Below are 20,395 nucleotides of genomic sequence, written 5' to 3'. Positions count from 1 at the left end.
TTCATCCTTTTGTCATTTCACGCCATACATGAACTAATTAGTAAAATTGTGCAGCACATCAAAAGAAGTTCTGCTGATCTGACCAAAAAAAACAGGTATAATTTTGATTCATTCACACCTGATGGCTACTGTGCTGGCTGTTGTCTTTTTTATATGACAATCCAAGGGAAAGAGGTATGCCCCTGACTAAATAGTCAGGTATTGCATATTTTAGAAATTCTTGTGGCACACCAGTGTGAAGTGGCACACTGGTTGAAAATTGCTGATACAGAAGTCTTAAAATATAAGAAGTTTAATGCCATTTAAAGTTTAATGGAAATTTAGTTTTAAGTTATAGAAAATGTATCTAATTAAATTCAGGTACATACAATTTAAACAAATACTTTGAGGTGTGTAATTCATGAATTAGGAAGTACCAGTTTTTCCAATTTGACCTTTTAATCTAAGCACTGAATGCAACTTTATACAGAATGTCTTATTTCATTTTACAAAAGTTGGCTTTTGTTCTGTCACTTCTCTGCACTTTTTTTCATTAAGATAACTCAGATCACTAGGGAGAGGTAGGAGGGGCCATAGGAGGAGTTTGCTGAGGCAATGGTGGACTGCAGTCCAGGACTGGACTGGCTGAGGTGAATGCCTCTAGAGCCAATGGAAATAGAAAGCTGGCTCTCTCTCTGGCTCTGGCTCTGAGGCTCTTCTTCCTCAAGGTTGCTTGGATGATAGTGCTGTAGCTGACTACATTTCCCAATCGAAGGTATTTTATATGGGAAGGAACTCCAAGCAGAGGCTGACCTGGCAGAGGGTGGCAGTTTCTTTGGATGTTCTAGAGGAAACAGGCTCTGAGGTAGAAGTCTGCTATTCTTCCAGAATTGTGTAGTTTTTGTATATTATGTTGTTTTTAGTTTGTAAACTAACCCTACAGAAACAAGATAACTAAAAACAGGGAAGAGGCTAGGAGAACTCAGGTGTTACAGTTTAGCCTTAACTGATTAAAGCTGTGATTTGATAGGCTTAAAGTAACTGCATTGGAATAGACTCCTTTCCTTTATCACCAAACCTCTGCCTCTGGAATTTTTGCCTGGAAGGTGGTGGGGGGCAGCAGAACCCCAAGTACTGTTTAGTAACAATACTTCATGTTAACTTACAGACACTGTTATGAGTCATACTTTTAGTATTAAAGTAAAAAGTTTTATTTAATATAAAAATGTTAACTACACTTCCTTTAAAGTATATATTGAAATAACTTAGGAAGTCCAGTCAAATCCCATAATGGTCTGCTAGGTAATCTAAGACTGCTGTTGTGCTTGACAAAGCATTAAAAACTCTTTTCTCTTGCCTTGAAGTTATCTTTTCCATCATGTACATTAAGTGTTGATGGAAACACATATAAGGAGTTCCAAGTTCAAGAGCAAGGTCAACCCAGTCCCAGATGCATTTCAGAGGGGTTTCCTCATATCCAGCAAACATGGCCGGGTTTGCTAAGAGTCCTCTTGCAACCATCACACCTACAAATTAAAGCATATCACATTTGTTCACACATTAAGAACTCATAGTTACAAGGTCAAACTCAAACAAACTGAGAATATTAAAAAAAATAAAGTAGTATTACAAGGTTTTACAATGCCCTTATATTCATCTGATGTTTAATTCAATTATAATACAATTTATTTTGACAGTTGTTTTTATAAACCCAGAAAGTTTAAAGGTACTTACAGGTATTCTTTATTTTATTAAGACTTCTACATTAATTAATCTTGAAGCTTTTTGTTAAGGTTCAATAAATTGTCATAAATTGGGCTTGCTTGAAGTTAAGTTTACCTGTATTCTCCCCCTTGGCAATAGGTATCACAGGGCATGGTATGCCAGTACTTTAAGAGGATAATGAAACTCCATAGCAGGCTGGGGTTCTTTTGGTTTCTATGACTACTCTTGTGTCACTCACTCTCAATTCTAGTCTAAGTGTTCTATTTTACGAATAGGCTATCTGGAAGATTCTTAACTGGTCATTCATTAGATATAAGGGTGGCAGTAGAGTAACTGAATTTACTCCAATTAAAATAATCTATTGTTTCCACCCAGGCCAATGTGGCTCAGATGGTTGGGCATCGTCCCCCCAACAGAAAGGTCAGGGGTTTGATTCCAGGTCAAGGTACATGCCTAGGTTGTGGGTTCAGTTCCCAGTCTGAGGTGTATATGAAAGGCAACCAATCGATGTTTCTTTCCCTCTCTCTTTCCCTTCCCTTCTCTCTAAAGTCAATAAGTATGTCTTCGGGTGAGGATTAAAAAATAATAATAATAAAATAATCTATTGTTTCCAAGTAGAAGAGTTTTAGTATCATTTTAATAAACTGCTTAGCTTAAAACCAGTACAATAGTATAGTTCCAATTTAAAGAAAAATAATGAAAACATTAACATGATTCTCCCATCTCAACTTTTTTTGCTAGTTAAAAGACAAAAATTCAAGTGCTTATTTCTTACCATCTGTCCCAGTAATATGCCACACATTTTCTGCTTCTTTTAAGCTTCTGATGTCTCCATTAGCAATAACAGGTATAGACATATTTTCCTTAATTATTTTAATGGCTTCATAGTGAACTGGCTGATGTCTTTCTTCAATAGTTCTCCCATGGACTGTAATCCAGGAAACACCTGCTGCTTCAGCCTTTCGACAAAGATCTACGGTTCTTGTAAGATCATCATGGATCCTGTAATTTCAAAATTATATCCATCTTTTTATAGCACACAAATCAAAGCTAAAATTAATAAATAATATTTCATATAAAACATTATTTAGTTTTGCTGTATCATATTATCACTGCATTCCACTATCACTAAGGCTTTTTCGATCAGGGATCAGTTCCCATTTAAGATTTCAAATTTAGTTATTTTGCTATTGGGAACAATAGGATGACAAGTTTTATCTTACCTACTGTCCTCCCCTTTGGCTTTTGTAACTGAAAAAGGCATCCAAATACTGTCACACAGGAACTGAAAGATGCTACCTAGTATCTGCTGCCCGCACCCCACCCCCAGGTAGGAGAATATACTACTTTATCTTGAAACATGGCTTTAATTTGCACCAAAAGACTCATTCCTGGTTTATTTTCTTTTCATAGTGGAATTTTTTGTGCAAATACCATTCCTATTTTCTACTCTTGGTACCAGGAATGTTTCTTAGCTTTAATTACATAATACATAGAAAAAGTTGAAGGTTTCTTTCCAGGGAAAGTTTTTAACGGTAAAGATGAGGTTGCTCTGGATTATAAATAAAAATTAAGGTATATATCCATTTACTAATTATTTTGTGTCAACATTTCCATATACCAGCTACAAATTAAGGATACAAACCCCAGATAGAAGGAATAATCTTTTATTTCCTAAGAACTACCTGTCAATAGATTAAAATATTGTCTTTACCTTATTTTAATAGATACTGAAAATCTGGGATTTTCCACTTGATTTCTTACTTGTTTCACCATATCTTGAACGAGCTCTGGTTTGTTTATTAAGCAAGCTCCATAACCGTCTGCCATTGCCCACCTTTATAAAGCCAACATCACAAATAAATTGTCAATAGTTGAAAAGAAGGTATCATTCTAAAGGCACTATAAGTGCATCTATTTCTCTATGTAGCAATCTGGAATGGAATCAGATTTTAATTCATAAACCCAACATTTCTAAGTGGATCAACTTAAGATTAGGTAAATGGGTTCCCAGACCAAAAAGCACCTAGGGGAAATAGTTTTCATTGGCAAGTGAGAAAATTAAATTAGCATTCCTTCAACCAAAACAGATTTAAGTATTTGTAATTAACTGCAATTATTTCAGATTTTTTAAATTCCAAATTTGATGTTTATTGTACATAACAAGAGGTTTTATTAATCTTAACAGTAGAGAGATAATTTTGGCTTATAGCATTCCAACACCAGTAAACAGCTTATTTAACTCTCCTAATGAGTATACAAATACATCTAATCTAATTTGGATTATGCTCTACTTAAAACCTTGATTTTATTATTTGGACGCATTTTGAATTACTGCCAGATAATTTAGTACAATGTCAAAAACATAGCGATATTATTATCAAATTAAGTACATCTATTGATACCTATTTTTTTACAATCAACCAAATAACTGTGGTATAGAAAAAAAAGTGTATTATAAGGTATTTCTATAAAGAAAATTAATTAGGAGGAAATAAATGGTGAGCTCCCAAATCACGGAATCATAGTGTCTACACCAAGTATATCTGACATGGCACTAAAACTACCTTTTAGAAACTACCGTGAACATTAGCATCTCAGTAAGTACTTAGGGATGAGGTTCAAGGCAGACCCACAGATTAAAACAATGCTAGTGGTGAGGTGAGCTAAAACAGTTGTCAAGCATCTACACCCGGTTTTAGCCATCAGAGCGTACTCCTGCGTGTGTGTCCCTAAATAATCTTTCCTTATTTTTTCTTGCTTTTTATTTAGAGCCTAAGAGCTTTAACTCTATTTTCCTTATGTTTTAATTCTTGGAAAACTAGAAAGGTAGTTTACCATGTCCACAGTTTTTTTTCTAATCTTTTTGAAAATTCTTCCAACTTCTTTGAGCTTTACCTCTGAGGGCAACCACAGTTAATGTCTATTCCATTTGCATAAGGACAAACTATACGAGCAGCATCAGATAACAGTGTTGCATCATTAGCGGCAAACTGAACAATCAGTGGGCAATCACCTGATAAAACAAATAGTTCAACATTAAAATCCACAGAAACACACATGCACACACCAGATACCGAACTCTAGTGTTTGCACAATATAAAACAACTTTTTTGGCCTAAGAAGTATATCTGTTCAAATTAGATAGCATTAAAATAACTTTAAATATTTTAAATTAAAACCAATTTACATTTAGTACAAATTCAACAGTATAAAGTTTTATAAAATGAAAAGTACAACACTGTTGATAGGCCCCTTTTCCAATGGTGAGAACTAGTTATTGTATTCTAGAACAATTTTATGTATACCCGTAAAATTTAAACATATGTGTACATTCTATGTACATTGCTGTCTACTGCTTTCTTTTAAATCTGATGTATCTGGGAGCTGTACTCAAACTTATTTTCTTATTTTCAGTGGCATATTCCAGTGTGTGCAGATGGACCCCACAGTGTACTTCCAGTTACTTTCGGCCCTTGCACACACTGTGATGAAGATACTCTTTTTTTTTTAATAATTTTTACTGTTACTCAATTCCAGTTGTCTGCATTTTCTCCCCATCCCTCCACCCCACATGAGGATACTCTTACACACATGCTTTGTGAGTATATTCACTGGGTAAACTCCTAGGTCTGTAACTGTTGAATACGCATTTAGCATTTTGATAGATAATATAAAAATTTCTTTCAAAAGAATTTACCAACATAGGTACATATGAATTTAGATGAAAGTTCTTGTTTTCTTGAAACTTATTGTATATTGTATATCCAAAAGTGTGTATTTTTCTTGCTGGATCTTCCATATTCTTTGAACCTTTTTCTATGCACAATTTTTCTTTTAGTTCCTCATTTTCTTATTATTTAATTTTTAATAAAGCAGTACAATTAGTTCTATCATAAATATAACATTAAAAATATTTCCCCAGTTTTAGTTTGTCTTTGCATATATTTGTGCTCTTTTCTGACATATAAAAGTTTAAATTTTAATATAGCTAAATGTATCAGGACTGTCCTGGGTTTTAAGGACAATTTTTTTTTAATTTTTGGGTGTTATAAACTCTAAATAGATGTATTTTAATTTTCTAAAGACTTTTTGATGACTACCTGTATGAGATTTACTGTGTGTTTGCCAAAATGCAGATTTCTGGGTATCACCCTAGTTCCACCATTTATAGTATTATCATGGGATCAGAGAATTTGCTTTCTCCAGAGGATATAGGGTACATATTCCTTTGCAACTCCAGAGAGTTATGTTCATTTATGGGTCTAATATATTTTCAACACTGTGCTAGAAGTGGAGGATTCAAGTCAGTAAGAAAGAGTTCCAGGTCTCAAGGAGTCCATAGTCCAGCAGGAGAGACAGTTATTTAAAGAGGAAATCATAACACAGTAGGATTCAGTACAACATAAAGCCTGTGCTTCCAAGAAAGGCCATGCGCGGAGGGTGGTTAGGAAATTATCCTGGCCTCAAAATTCGAGAGCCGGATTAAGAAGCATTCACCGTCATTTGGCAGGGAAATGGGACATAGCGGGTAGGCATGACTGAGAGGGATGTTCTAGGTAGAGAAGTATGAGAGGATAGGGCATGCTCAAGGACTTAAATAACTTAGTATTTGTGAATAATAAAGTCAGTGGGCTATGGAGAAAAACTAATGAAAGATAAAGCTGCAGATGTATTCATGAAAAATGTTATATATCGTTCACAGGTGCTGGAATTTTACTCTTTAGGTCAGTGGTTCTCAGTCTTCAGCAAACGTAGAATCACCTGGAGGGCACCGTAAAACAGGTGGCTGGACCACGCACCCAGTTTCTGATTCAGTCGGCCTGGAGTGGAGCCCGGGAGTTTCCAGTTCTCACAAATTTCCAGATGATGCCGATGCTCCTGGTCTGGAGCTCACTTTAAGAATCACTGCTTTAGGCAATGAGAGGTCTAAGAGATGTGATCAAATTTACATTTTAGAAAGGTCACTTTGGGCTGTTTGGGGGATAGTCTGCAACGGGACAAGACTGGGGGCATTGTGATAGGAATCTAATTGAATAGTCCAGGTGACAGAAGGGGGCCACAGGGAAGGCTAACCTTACACTTTCTATGCCATCCAAAGTTTGAAGACACTCAGCAAAAAGATACTTTAAAAAAAGACATATTAAAACATAAAAAAACTAAAACATTTTAAAATAAAATCTCGGAATTTGTTGTCTCTGATTAGACAAGATGGTTGAGTTCTTTTTCCTTTTTAAATTTTACGAAGTCAGCAAACTCTTGAGTTTCACATACCTTGGTTTGTGGTAAATTCACTGTCTCTGGCTTTTACAGATCTGACAAAATCCGCAGCAACTATCATTGGTGTATAGCACAGATCACAACCGTACTTTCTCACTAGTGTTCTAAAAGCCAACCTGTAAATGGTAAGACTTTAATTAGGCATTTAGAAATCACCACAATCATATGTACTTCCAAGTTTAATTCAGTTAATTATTAAGTATTTATTAGAGGAAAGTTCTGCCTGTGGGAAGATGGCGAAGTGCTTTTCCCTGTACTTCGTGCTTAGGGCAACTAAAAATCCTGGATGTTCTATGTAAAACAAAGATAAGAAAACTCTGAAAGGTGGAGAGAAGAGAGTAAGACAGCGACCTTGGAACCTGAGGAATGAAAACAGTGAGTTGCCTGGGCTTTCTTTTTGCCTCAAATAACCCAGACCTGGAGCTCAAGAAGCTGGCAATGGGCGCAGACAAAACAGGTCCAACAAAAGTCTGCTCTCCCTAACCAAACAGCCAGGAAAGGGGCAGCCTAACAAAACAGAAAACTTTAAATAATAGCAGCTCTACTCCAGCCACACTCAGGAAAAAAAAAAGTTATGGTTCCACCTCTGCAAAGGTTGAGTGGGGAGCCTAGCTTTCTACCATTCCAAGGCTGTAACAATGTTCTCCAACACCCCTCCAAGGTAGTATCAGAAAAGGCCAGGTAGGTAGTTGGGACTTCAATCCCTGCTTGCAGTAATGATGTGTCCCTCGGTGCTATCAGTGGAGACCTCACGGGGAGCCTGGATTCCCACAATGACCCAGCAACAGTGAGGCACCCTTCTCCCCCCACTAGTAGTAGTATCAGAGTGTGCACCGTGAAGAGCCAGCACTTTCATCATCGCCCAGTAGTTACCAGGCCACCCATTCCACGGGGAGCTGGAACTCTCACCCCTGCTCCACAGTAAAGTGGAGACCCCTGCCCTCAGACTGTGAAAGGAGACCAAGTGTGGAAACTGGGTTCCCACCTCCACCTGATTTTGATGAAGTGATGCCTCATCTTCCCCCTGCTGTAGTGGTATCAGAAAAAACAAAAATAAAAACAGAACGTTCAGTACTCAGAATCAATGTAATCTACTATATCATTAGGCTAAAAAAAAAATCATATTACATCAATTGATGCAGAAAAAAACATTTGACAAACTAACTCATTCATGATAAAAAAATGCAAAAAAAACAGGAATAGAAGGGATCTTTCTTAACTTGATAAAGAGCACCCACAAAAAGTCCTACAGCTAACATTATACTTAAAGGTGAAACAGATTAGTTTCCCCCTAGATTCAGAAAAAGAGAAATGGAAAATAATTCAATAAAGATTAAATTAAAATTTAAAAAAATTTTAAAAATAATTTGTTAAAAAAAGAAGGCAAAGATGTCTCTTCTCATCATTCTTATTCAAAATAGCGTTAGAACTTCTAGTCAGTGTAATAAGGCATGAAAAAGAAACAAAAGGCATATGATGGAAAGGAAGAAATAAAACTGCCTTTATTTGCAGATGATATGATTGTTTACATATATAACCCCAAAGAATTCACTGAAAAACCCTCCTAGAACCAAAAAGCGAGTTTAAGTTTCCAGGATATAAGATTAACATATGAAAATCAATTTTATTTTTATATACCAGCAATTAACACATGGACACTGACATTAAAATTATAATACCACTTACAATCACTCAAAAAAATCGGGTGTAAGTTTAACAAAAAACATGAAACTTACATGTTGAAAACTACACAACACTGATGAAAGAAATCAAACAAGATCTAAATAAATCTTGACATACTGTATTCATGAGTCGGGTGAGACAGCATGGCAAGGGATTTATTTTCTTCCAAGTTGATATGAATATTTAACACAATTCTTATGAAAATTCCATCAAGATATTTTGTACATACAGACCAAGATCAACATACAATTCAGGATGGCAAATAACTAGAATAGCTAAAACAATTTTGAGAACAAAAAAAAAAGTGGGAGGAGGACTCAGTCTACCTGATTTTAAGATTTATTATGTATCTAGTAATAAAGACTGTGGTGTTGGTGGAGGAATAGACACAGAGATCAATGGAACAAGAATAGAGAATCTAGATATAGAGCCATACAAACATGCCCCACTAATTTTTGACAAAAATGCAAAAGTAGTTCAACAGTGGTAATACAGCCTTTTCCATAAATGGTGCTGAAGTAATTAGATGTCCATAGGCAAAGAATATGAACCAAATTAAGCCTCACATGTACAAAAAAAATAAAATTGATTGTGGACTAAAATGTAAAACATAAAGCTATTAAGACTTTTAAAGAAAAAACAGGAGAAAAATCTTCACACCAAAAGCACAATTTACAAAAGAAACAATTGATAAATTAGACTTAATCATGAAATAAAAATCTTTTGCTCTGCAAAAGACAATTAAGGAGATGAAAAGATAAGCTACATACTGGGAGAAAATATTTGCAAGTCACAAATCTGACAAGGGTAGTATCTAGAATACATAGAGAACTCAAAACTCAATAGTAAACAAAAACTCAAAACAAAAGAACAACCTGACCCAAAATGGGCAAAGGACTTGCATAGACATTTCTCCAGAGAAGACATACACACAGCCAAAAGAACATTAAAAGATGCTCAACATTGCTATCTAAATACAAGCTAAAACCACAGTGAGATACTATTTCATATCCATTAGGACGAGTATCATAAAAACAAAAACAGTGTTGCTGATGATGTTGAGATACCAGACTCCTGTGCACTGCAGGTGGGAATGTAAAATGGTACAGCCACTATGAAAAACAACATGGAGTTGCCTCTAAACCGAAAAATAGAATTTCCATATGATCCAGCAATTCCACTTCTGGGCACATACGCTGAAGAATTAAAAACAGGGTCTCAAAGAGCTATTTATACATCCATATTCATAGCAGCAAACTTTTACCATAGTTTGGCAAAAGTAAAACTATGGAAGTAACTCAGGTGTTCATTAATAAACGAATAAACAAAATGTGGTATACAGGCACGATGCAATATCATTCAGCCTTAAAAGGAAATTATGATACATGCTACAATATGGTCGAACCTTGAAGATACTATGCTAAGTGAAATAAGCTAGTCTCAAAAAGACAAATATTATATAATTCTACTTCCATGAAGTGTTATATATAGACAAGTCAAATTCATAGAGGGAGAAAGTGGAGGCTGCCAGGAGCTGGGGGAACAGGGAACAGGGGGTTACTTTTAATGGGTATAGAGGTGCAGTTTTGTAAGATGAAAAGTGATTGGATGCACAACAATGTGAATGTACTTCACAGTACTGAATTATACACTTAAAAATATTTAAGGGGTGGGGGGTGGGGGCGGGGACAGTGGGTAGAGGGGATTACAGAACTACTATAAAGGACACATGGACAAAACCAAGGGGGAGGGTGGAGAGGGGGGAGGGAGGTGGGTTCACCTGGGGTGGGGTGGAGGGATGGGGAGAAAAGGCATACAACTGTAATTGAATAACAATAAAAAAATAAAAAAATAAAACGATTACATACTTCACCTCCAAAAAAAAAAAAAAATTTAAAACAGTAAATTTTAAGTTACACGTAATTTACCACAATTAAAAAATTTAAAAAACCAAATCAATAATAAAAAAGCAAACAATTAGAATATTAGCAAAAGACATAAAGAAACATTTCTTCAGTAATACACACATGGCAAAGAAGCACAGGAAAAGATGTTCAATGTCACTAGACACACAGGAAGCAGGAATCAAAAAACCATAGGTATCACTGCAAACCTATCAGCAGGGCTAAAATACAAACAGTGAAAAGTTGGTGAGCAGGAGGAGAGGAAACCAGATCCCTCATACATTGTTGGCTGGAGCATAAAACAGTGCAGCCACTCTAGAAAAGTCCAGCAGTTTCTTAGAAGACTAAACATATGTAACTACCATATGACCCAGCAGCTGCCGTCCTGGGGAACTGTCCTAGATTAAATGAAGACTTATGTTCACACAAAAACCTGTGCGTGAATGTTTATATTTAGTTAACATCCATTATATCATTATAGGTGGGAGCTATAAGCACTACCGTTTTTATAGATCTGAAAACGAAGCTAGGAGAGGTTAATTATTTACTCAGTGCCACGTACATACTCGGCAAGTGGCAACACCAGGACTCAAGCCTAGATTATGATCCCGAAGCTCAGGGTCTGAAGATGCCATGTGATAAGGTGGTCTTACTTTTAAAAAGTCAGAGCATAAAAAGGGAATCACCATTTAACAACTTACTTTGAATATCGAACCATTGGGGCAGAGACCTTTACCAGCTGCCCAGAATGAAACATTTCTATTGGATCTTTTTTTCTTTCTTGACATATTGTGGTTTGTACGCAGTCATTCTTCATAGACACAGGTTTGTTTCAAATCTGAAAGAAAAATCCATCAGTTTACATAAAGAAAAGTTACCTTTCATTACATGGATTCCTATCATTCTAACAATTTCATACATTTTTCATTAGGCTTGTGGGATCAGAAAGCTTTCCTTTTTATCCTCACCTGAGAACATTTTTTAAATCCTTTTTGTTTTCTTAAAGATTTTATTTATTTATCTTTATAAAGAGGGGAAGGGAGGGAGAAAGACAGGGAGAGAAACGTTGATGTGAGACGGAAACACCGACTGGCTGCCTCTCATACGCATCCCAACTGGAGACAAACCTACAACCAGCATGTGCCTGACCAGGAATCGAACTGGTGACCTTTCATTTTGCGGATTGATGCCCAACCAACTGAGCTACATGGGTCAGGGCCTGAGGATATTTTTTTCATTTTCATTGCTTTTAGAGAGAGAGGAAGGAAGGGAGAGAGGAAGGGCGGGGGTAGAGGTAGAGAGGTGTAGAGGTAGAGAAGTAGAGAGGTAGGTGGTAGGGAGAGAGGTAGAGGTACAGGTGGGTAACACTAATGTGAGAAACATTGATGAGTTGTCTTCCATCCCCACAACCCAGGTTGTACCCTGACTGGAAATTGAACGTGCAACCTTTTGGTGTACAGGACGATGCTCCAACAGACCCATACCGGCCAGGGCGGGATCAGAAATCTTTTCAACTTCTCTTCACAGTATCAAATGTGATACCACGAAATTCTGCCTCTAGAAGTCACTGATAGTTTTTAGCACAATGGGAAATTATGATGTTTATGTTCTGTATGGATTATTCTTATTTATATCAAACACTAATGGTTTCAAATTATATACTTAACTCATTATAGTAACATGTTCTCAAATTAATAAATGATCAGGAAGTGGAAAACTACAAGATTTCTTTCATAGTATACCCTGTCATGTTATTTTCATATTTTTTAATTTTAATTTTTGGCAATGATAATCCAGGAAATTTGGCATCATTTCATATATTGTAATGTAGTCCTGGCACTTTGAAATACTTTATTTTATCCAGGAAATTTAAATGGCATTAATTGAACAACTTTAAGTAGTTAGCATTTCAAAAGATAGACTGGTATGCTTAATGTTTATTATTCTGAAATTCTATTCCTTGTACCTGAATCACAAGGCAAAAGAAAAAAACCCGCATTCTTAAAAATTTAAATGTAGTATTATCTAGTAAAAATTTCATGAAAAATATATAATTGCCTAGTAAATTACTTTTCTGCCCAAAGAGGTACAAATGATTAAATTAGGCAGTTAATAGTATTTTACAGTTGCTACTAAACTTAACATCTTATAACTTCATAGTGTTAGCTTCTTTTCCTATTTCAGCTTTTGGTCTTTGTAACTTAGAAACAGATATGGGCCAACTTTAGAAATGTTGGCTTGCTGAACATGCAAGTTTTTATTTAGCTAGTCCTGAAAGTACAGATACAACCTAAACATAAACCAATTATTGTAATTTTCTTAGGTGGAATGTACAGTTAGAATATGATAAACTAGTTTTACTAATCACTGTTCAATAAGCCCAACTTAATAAAAATCAGGATAAAGTTATTAGCATCTTATATCTTTTTAAAAATTACCTTTTATATTTCAATTACAGTCGACATACATTATCATATTAGTTTCAGGTCTACATCCCTGAGATTAGACGTTACATAACTAAGTGAATATCCCGATAAATCTTGTACCCACCTGACACCATCAGTAGTTATTAGAATTTTATTGACTGTATTTCCTATGTTTTACTTTCCATCCCCATGACTACTCTGTGACAACCAACTTGTACTTCTTAATCCCTTCACTTTTTCACACATCTCCCCTAACCCCTCCCATTGGGCAACCATCAAAATGTTCTATCTACGAGTCTGTTACTGTTCTACTTGTTTGCTTTTTATTTTAATTTCTACTTACTTTCAATAGATTTGAGAGAGGAAGGGAGGGAGGGAGTTAGGGGGAGAGAGGAAGAAAGAGAACATTGACTTATTTGGAAGAAATATCAATCAGTTGCCTCCCATATGTGTCTCAACCAGGTATCAATCAAACCCACAACTTTTTGGTGTACAAGACAATGCTCCAACCAGCTGAGCCACCTGGCCAGGGCTATTTTGTTTTTTAGATTCAACTGTTGATAGATATGTATTTATTGCCATTTTACTGTTCAAAGATTTGATCTATTTTGTTTTCTTTTTAAAGAACATTTCATATAATACTGGCTTGGTTGTGATGAACTCCTGTAGCTTTTTCTTGTCCAGGAAGCTCTTTATCTGTCCTTTGATTCTAAATGACAGCTTTGCTGGGTAGAGTAATCTTGGGTTGTAGGTCCTTGTTTTTCATCCCTTTGACTGTTTCTTGCCAATCCTTTCTGCACTGTGAAGTTTCTGTCCAGACATCAGCTGACAGTTTTATGGGAGCTCCACCGTAGATAACTAAGTGCTTTTCTCCTGCTGTTTTTAAGATTCTCTCTCTGTCTTTTACCTTCAGCATTATAATTATGATGTGTCTTATTGTGGGCCTCTTTGAGTTCACCTTGTTTAGGACTCTCTGTGCTTCTGGGACTTGCATGTTTCCTTCCTTCACCAAGTTAGTGAAGTTTTCTATCATTACTTTTTCGGATAGGTTTTCAATTTCTTGCTCTGTCTCTCCTTCTGGCACACCCGTGATGTGAATGTTGGTATGCTTGAAGCTGTCCTAGAGGCTCCTTACCCTATCCTCATTTTGGGGGGATTCTTTTTTCTTTTTGCTGTTTTGATTAGGTGTTTTTTGCTTCCTCATATTCCAAATCACAGATTTGATCCCTGATCTACTCTACTATTGATTCCCCGTAAATTATTCTTCATTTCAGTTAGTGTATCCTTCATTTCTGACTGGTCCTTTTTTATGCTGTTGATGTTCTCATTAAGTTCCTTGAACATCCTTATAACCAGTATTTAAAACCCTGTATCTAGTAGATTGCTTGTTTCCATTCTGTTCAGTTCTTTGAGTTTTGTTCTGTTCTGTTCTTCATTTTGGCTGTCTCCCTGTGTTCATTTCCATGTATTAGGTAGAGCTATGTCTCCCAGGCTTGGCAGGGTGGCCTAATATAGTGGGTGTGGGGTTTAGTGACATAGCCTTCCCAATCACACAAACTAAGAACTCAAGGTGCGCCCCCTCTGTGGGCTGTGTACAGCCTCCTGTTGTAGTTAAGCCTTTGATTGTTGTTGGCACGTCAGTGGGAAAGATTTGTCCCCAGGCAGGATGGCTGCAAGAGGAACTGCCTGCAACTACCAAACACTAACCTGCAAACACCAGGGAGGATCAGCTGTACAGAGGCCCACTCCACAGAGCAGGACTTACTTCAGTGGGGCTCCGGTGCCTGCTGAGTCCAACCCTTGAGTGTGTCACTTGTGAAGGTGGTTGGGTGGTGGTGCTTCAATGTGATCTGAAGCTGTCCACTGGTGCACTGGCTCTGGGCCTCCAAGGAGGTGTAGGCCAAGCTCAGTTGCCATTTGTGTTTTGGCCGGGGCCACCCAGCATTAGCTACAAAGAGATCTGCGAAAGGCGGCCACTTGAGCTTCGAGGTGCACAGATGAGGACAAGCTGCAAACCAAGGCTGGCTGCTACTAGTGCCAGGCCTGGGGTCACTTAGCAAGAGGTACAGGGCACACCGAGGCCAGATGCTGCCTGTTTGAGATTTCAGTTAAGTCGGCAGGCTGAGCCAAGACAGGATATTTGCATGAAAAAGCCACTGGAAACAGCTTGGGTCAGTCTCAATGTTGGGTGGGGTAGGCCCTTCAGGAATCACCAGGGTGGAGCGAACAGTGTTAGCCAGGTCGATGGAATGTCAGATATGGCTGCCTGCCGGTTTTGTGTGGGGAGGGCTCATCAAAGGAATAATGGCTTCTGCCAGCACTTCTGCCCGGGAGATGGCTGCCCTTCCTCCCCACCCCCCACCCAAGTTTTTGCCATGATGCCAGGACCCTTGAAGAGGAACTGGCTGGGACTCTAGTGTCCCTGTCTCCCTCAGCCTCCATCCCCACTGGATTTTACAGCCAGAAGTTATGGGGACTTCTCTTCCTGGCACTGAAACCCTGAGCTGGGGGGGGGCTGGTGTGGAGCTGGGACCTCTCACTCCTTGGAGTAGCTCTGGAGCTGATATCCCTCCTAATTTTCACCTGCCACACATGGGTGTGGGGCCAGTCTGTGCATGTCTCCATTCCTCCTGCCAGTCTTGATGTGCTTGTTCTTGAATTCACTATTTATAGGCCTTCCATTCAGCTGGATTTTAGGCAGTCCTTAATGATGGTTGTTTTGTAGTTTAGTAGTATTTTGATGTGGTTGTGAGAGGAGGCGAGTACCGCACTAACCTATGCCACCATCTTGACCTTTATTATCTTTTTTATAATAAAAATTCATTAGAATGATATAAGCAACATATGTAAAGTATAAATAATGAAATAGTTCTTTTCATGAGTCAAACTTGCTTCTTCTCTGTTGCATTTCATATCTTGCCATCACTGTCCACCCCTACTCACTCAAGGCAGAAATCTAGGGTTTTCTCTCCTTCTCCATCTCCCACAGCGTGTTAACCACGTGGTACCTTTAACTAATCGTTAAGCACATCTTCATTGCCCCTCTCTGTATATACTCATAATCCCCCATCCTGACAGTCTTTTTGAACCCCAGATAAGAGTTTATCTTATTTTCCCACTACACCCATTACTCTGTAATGTTATCATGTGTATTTACAATTATTTGTATAGAGTATAATAACACCTATCTATCTCTTCATGAGTTTTTAGGGGCATGGACATGTATTTATTCACTCAACAAACATTAAGTTCCTGGTAGATGCTGGAAATACAGATGAAAATACATTTCCTATGCCCTTAAAAACATACTAGAAATACACGAAACAATAGCTCCAAAACACAGAGGCACACACTCACAATTTAACCACTGTGTCATTGCCTAGAGAAGTGAGGGAGTCATCAGCAACAGAGGAAGGAAAGCTTGAGCTGTAACTACGTGGGAGTTGGGGGAAGTGTCCAGCCACAGACAACACCACATATAAAACCAGATGCTTGAAAGTGCTTGATGTTTTCAATGAACCTTTAGTAGTTTAGTGTTGTTTGAGTTCTGACTGAACTAGAGAGTGAGAGGGCCTAGATAGTAATGGGCCTTCCATACCAGGTTAAGAGTGTTTTAGATTATACAATGCAGGGCACCGATTTTCAACCTTTTTCATCGCATGTCATACATGAATTATTAAAATCCTGCAGCACACCAAAGGAACCCCCCACTCCCCACCAAACAGTGGAACTTTGGTTCTCAAACTTAATTTGTTTTGGAATGTTGTTTGAGAACAGAATTGCTCGAGATTGTAGACATTTGAGACCTGAACCTGGGGTCTGACTGTATTTTTTGCTGATCTGACAAAGAATAGGTATAATTTTGATTTATTTACACCAGATGGCTATTGTTGTGTTGGCTATTGTCATTTTTTTTTTTAATTGGACAATCTAAGGGAAAAGAGGTCAGTGCCCCTGACTAAATAGTCAGGGATCACATGTTCTTAAAATTCTTGTGGCACTCTGGGTTGAAAATCGCTGAGGTAGGGCCTTGGTTCTTAACCAGTTTTTCTCCTCCATGGGAGATTTTTACGTATGTACTCAACATGCTAACATATGCAAGTAACCCATTTCCATGCATGCACCACATATTTTTATACAAGCTGTCACTCCCTGTTACTAGTTGTAACTGAAAATTTTAACAGGGAAATGACAAGATCAGATTTCTGATTTAAAAAGATTTCACTGGAAGGGGTAGGGATGTTGGCAAAATATCAGGAAGGAGGCCATGACAGTAGATCAAGCCATGTGTAAGTGTCTGATCTGGGAGAATAAAGAGAACAAATTTAGGAGCTATTTAGAAATAACAATAAACTGGCAAAATATTTAGAAGGTGGAAACCACTTCATGACAGTGCATGTTACACAGGAAGAAAGGATTCTGGATGGATGGCAATTCCAATCAATGAGACAAAGACCCAGAAGGAGAAAGATTTTGGCAGGGAAACATGAGTTCGCATTTGAGCACACTGAACTTGAGGAGCTCATGGGACGGACTTTCAGATGGTGATGCCTCATAATTGGTCATATAGGTATAGTGCTCAGGAAAAAGCTAAAGATAGAGATTGAGTCTTTAACCTTTAGATAATAAATTGAATCTACAAACATAGACAATACTTAAGGATGCTTTACCTTGCAAGAGATCCTTCAAAATACCAACATTTAAGTAAAAGAGAAAAAGAATGCAAAGGAGATGTAGATGAATTCTGGAGCTGGGAAGAAGAAACCTGAAGACTTATATTCAAAAACCAAGAGAGGGGAGGGGATTATGAAGGAGGGAGGGGATAAGCATCTTAAACATCACAGAAAAGTTAAGTAAAGACTAAAAAGTGTGCAATGGCAACTAGGTCATTAGTGACTTTCATAAGGACAATTTTATTCATATTCATTCTTGTAATTTTGCTTAATAAATTCATAAATCACTAACTCTCAACCATGGTTGTAGATTAGCACAATATGGGGAGCTTTTAAGATTCAGGATGTCCAAACCATATTCCAGACTAATTAAATGTTTATCTTTGGGCTTAGGACACCGGCATCAGTGACTTTTAAAGCTCTCCAGGTGATTTCAATGTGCAACCAAGCATGGGGAAAGTAAATACATACACTACAAAGCACCTGCTTCAACTGCATATTTAAATGTCTCTACCTCACCTATTAGCTCCTTTGGGATAGGATATGGATTGAGTTTTATGTTTGTAAACTCATTCTGGTAGGTATAGTAGGGGCTTAAAACTCTTCACTGAATGAGTAAATATTATGTAAGTTTTCTAAAATTTTCCAATGGAAACGCCAAAGGAGGAAAGATAAATTTCACATTTCAAACATACTGCTTATTAATATTCAAGAATTACTTAAAATTTTGTGTATTACGGATAATGAAACCTGAGTCTGAGCACACTGCTCTTGGCAATTGTGTAACCTCAATTCGTGTGACCTCCATTCCGAACCCTCAATCCTATTCACACCATGACTGTGATCAAATTATATTAGGGAGAAACATGAGACAAAGAGAAAGCATGATGCAGTGTATCATGAGACTTGCTCACTTGAGCTGTTTCAAGTATTAAATGCATTTATAAAGTACTTAGAAAAGCACTTAGCACAGGGTAAATACCATTACTGCACTTTCTGAAACACTCTTAGCAGAATCAAGAGAACCACATAGCTCTGAATTGGGGTCCCTGTGTACATAAAAGAAAAGTTGTATTACTTTCTTTTTATGAAGAAATACTTAAATTAACCTTCTTGCATACGTGACTGACCTGTTAATTAATTACCATTTAGCTTGGGAGAAATCTAGGTTAATGAATAATGCAGATGTAACAGAGGAGAAGACGATGAGAACTAACTTGATTTTACAGCTCCAGTGGTTAGTTGAGATATGGAAAAATCCATCGGTTTGTAATATGAATAAGTATGGCATCATTCATAGCACGTGGCTGAACAGGAAATGGAGTTGAAAAGCAGATCTTTATCTCATGGGAGACAGGACAGAGACTGAGTCTACAACTTTATTCTTCATCGACTCTCGGCTCTCCCTAATATTCACTATTCATCCCCGGTAACTTTCCTTCCCAAGCGTTTCCCGCCTGCCTTTTTCCCAGGACTGAGAATCAAGGCATGGGACAGAGAAAGTTGGGTAACTACTATTTCCGCCAGATGGGCCCGTGGAACGCAAGCGAAACACCCACAAACCCTCTTTCCTCTCCAGCCTCCAAGAAGCCCCTGTTCTTAGGGTAAATACTTGCTTTAGCGATAACCGCTGCGGCCACGTTCCGGCGCCCACCTTTTCGGCCCTAGAACCACTGAAGCCCCAGTGGCACGGCGAGAGACGGCAGAAAGCGACGGCTCCACGGCCTCCGGTTCTCGGGTGGGCTAAACTTTCGGCGCCCGCCTGCTCTGGGACAAATGCAGCTCGCCGCCGGGATCCTTCCAGCGGCTACCTATTAAGTCAATACACTAGGCAGGTCTGAAGTCATGGGCGGGGCGAGCGGGCGGCGCCGGGATTTTGCGTCACTACATAGGCGGGGCAGTCCGTCGCGGACGTCAGCACTCCCGGTACCTGCCAACATGGAAGGTGGCGAAGGAGGCGTCGCTTTGGTTGGTCAGGGCGCTCTGGGCTCCCGGACGGCTGCAGTGACAGTCCGGGAGCTTCTGCAGGACGGTAAGGAGTCGGGGTGGGTCGGATCGTGGGGCTAGGGGGCTGTCCTGCGTCGCACGTGGGCCCAAGTGTTGGACTCGACCCGTCGCTTTGCAGAAAGTTTTCCGGTCTGGACCTGACCACTCCCCTCCGCCCGGCCCCCTGGCATCTGGATGCTGGCCTCGCAGACCTTGTTTCTTGGGACCCCTGAGTTTTGATTGCTGCTCATTTCAACTCTACCCTCCGCGTTCCTGGGGCTTCCCTGAGGTCCTGGGACCTCGCAACCGGTTTCTCACGTTGGCAGCCACTGGCTGCTGCCGCAGTTCTTGACGAAAGGGTGAAGCATCCCATCCCATGAGAAGTGTGAGACCTACAACAGATGACAGACACTTAATAAAAGAGGGCCTCATTTTTAAATAGAGTTGGGAATATCCCCTCTGTTAAATCCTTAGACTGCACAGATGGCAATTCTTGCAGTTCCGTTTGTTTCTTTAAAGGGGTTTATCCACAACCATACACGGGAGAGGGTTTGGAGCATTCGTTCAAGCTGGGGTATGTATTGAATACAGCAGTTAGGTTTATTGACAGTTTTAGGCAGAAATTGCTAGATAGTAGAAGATAAGCTAAACATAGTACATTTGAGAAGCACATTTAATTGTATTATTCCAGTTAACATGCCCCAAATCTCTTATTCTTCAAAGTAAAGTTCAAATTTCT

The 20,395-nt window shown here is 38.4% G+C and overlaps 2 protein-coding genes across 3 annotated transcripts in view; one reads left to right on the top strand and one right to left on the bottom strand.

Moving 5' to 3' along the window:
• Positions 1-418: 418 nt before the first annotated feature.
• On the bottom strand, positions 419-19,463 carry DUS4L (dihydrouridine synthase 4 like). 2 transcript variants are annotated; one of them, XM_045193575.2, is made up of 7 exons: positions 19,325-19,463; positions 11,273-11,409; positions 6,979-7,100; positions 4,603-4,720; positions 3,419-3,541; positions 2,480-2,706; positions 419-1,505 (listed from the first exon to the last, which is right to left on the bottom strand). In XM_045193575.2, exons 2-7 carry the CDS (start codon positions 11,386-11,388, stop codon positions 1,258-1,260), a joined length of 954 nt encoding a protein of 317 aa, XP_045049510.2. In that variant the 5' UTR covers positions 11,389-11,409; positions 19,325-19,463; the 3' UTR covers positions 419-1,257. The 2 variants fall into 2 exon arrangements, with proteins under 2 accessions (XP_045049510.2, XP_024414234.2); XM_024558466.3 differs by having other exon boundaries at positions 19,287-19,425.
• A 52-nt stretch (positions 19,464-19,515) lies between these two features.
• Positions 19,516-20,395, top strand: part of COG5 (component of oligomeric golgi complex 5) — a 333,141-nt gene continuing 332,261 nt past the window's right edge. The window contains exon 1 of the mRNA XM_024557957.4: positions 19,516-19,702. Within this exon, the coding sequence (XP_024413725.2) occupies positions 19,516-19,702 (187 nt within the window). The remainder of the gene's footprint in view (positions 19,703-20,395) is intronic.

The sequence above is a fragment of the Desmodus rotundus genome, chromosome 6 (genome assembly GCF_022682495.2).
Source record: "Desmodus rotundus isolate HL8 chromosome 6, HLdesRot8A.1, whole genome shotgun sequence".
Lineage (NCBI taxonomy): Eukaryota > Metazoa > Chordata > Mammalia > Chiroptera > Phyllostomidae > Desmodus > Desmodus rotundus.
This window is presented reverse-complemented; position numbering and strand designations above follow the sequence as displayed.

What these genes read in the sequence shown, in the direction of transcription:
- DUS4L (XM_045193575.2), bottom strand. Translation starts at nt 11,388, where the DNA reads ATGAAGAATGACTGCGTACAAACCACAATATGTCAAGAAAGAAAAAAA. An exon ending in TGAATTTACCACAAACCAAG is followed by an intron (nt 4,721 to 6,978) that starts GTATGTGAAACT and finishes TTGTTTTATCAG; the next exon opens with GTGATTGCCCACTGATTGTT. An exon ending in AACTGTGGTTGCCCTCAGAG is followed by an intron (nt 3,542 to 4,602) that starts GTAAAGCTCAAA and finishes GGCTTTATAAAG; the next exon opens with GTGGGCAATGGCAGACGGTT.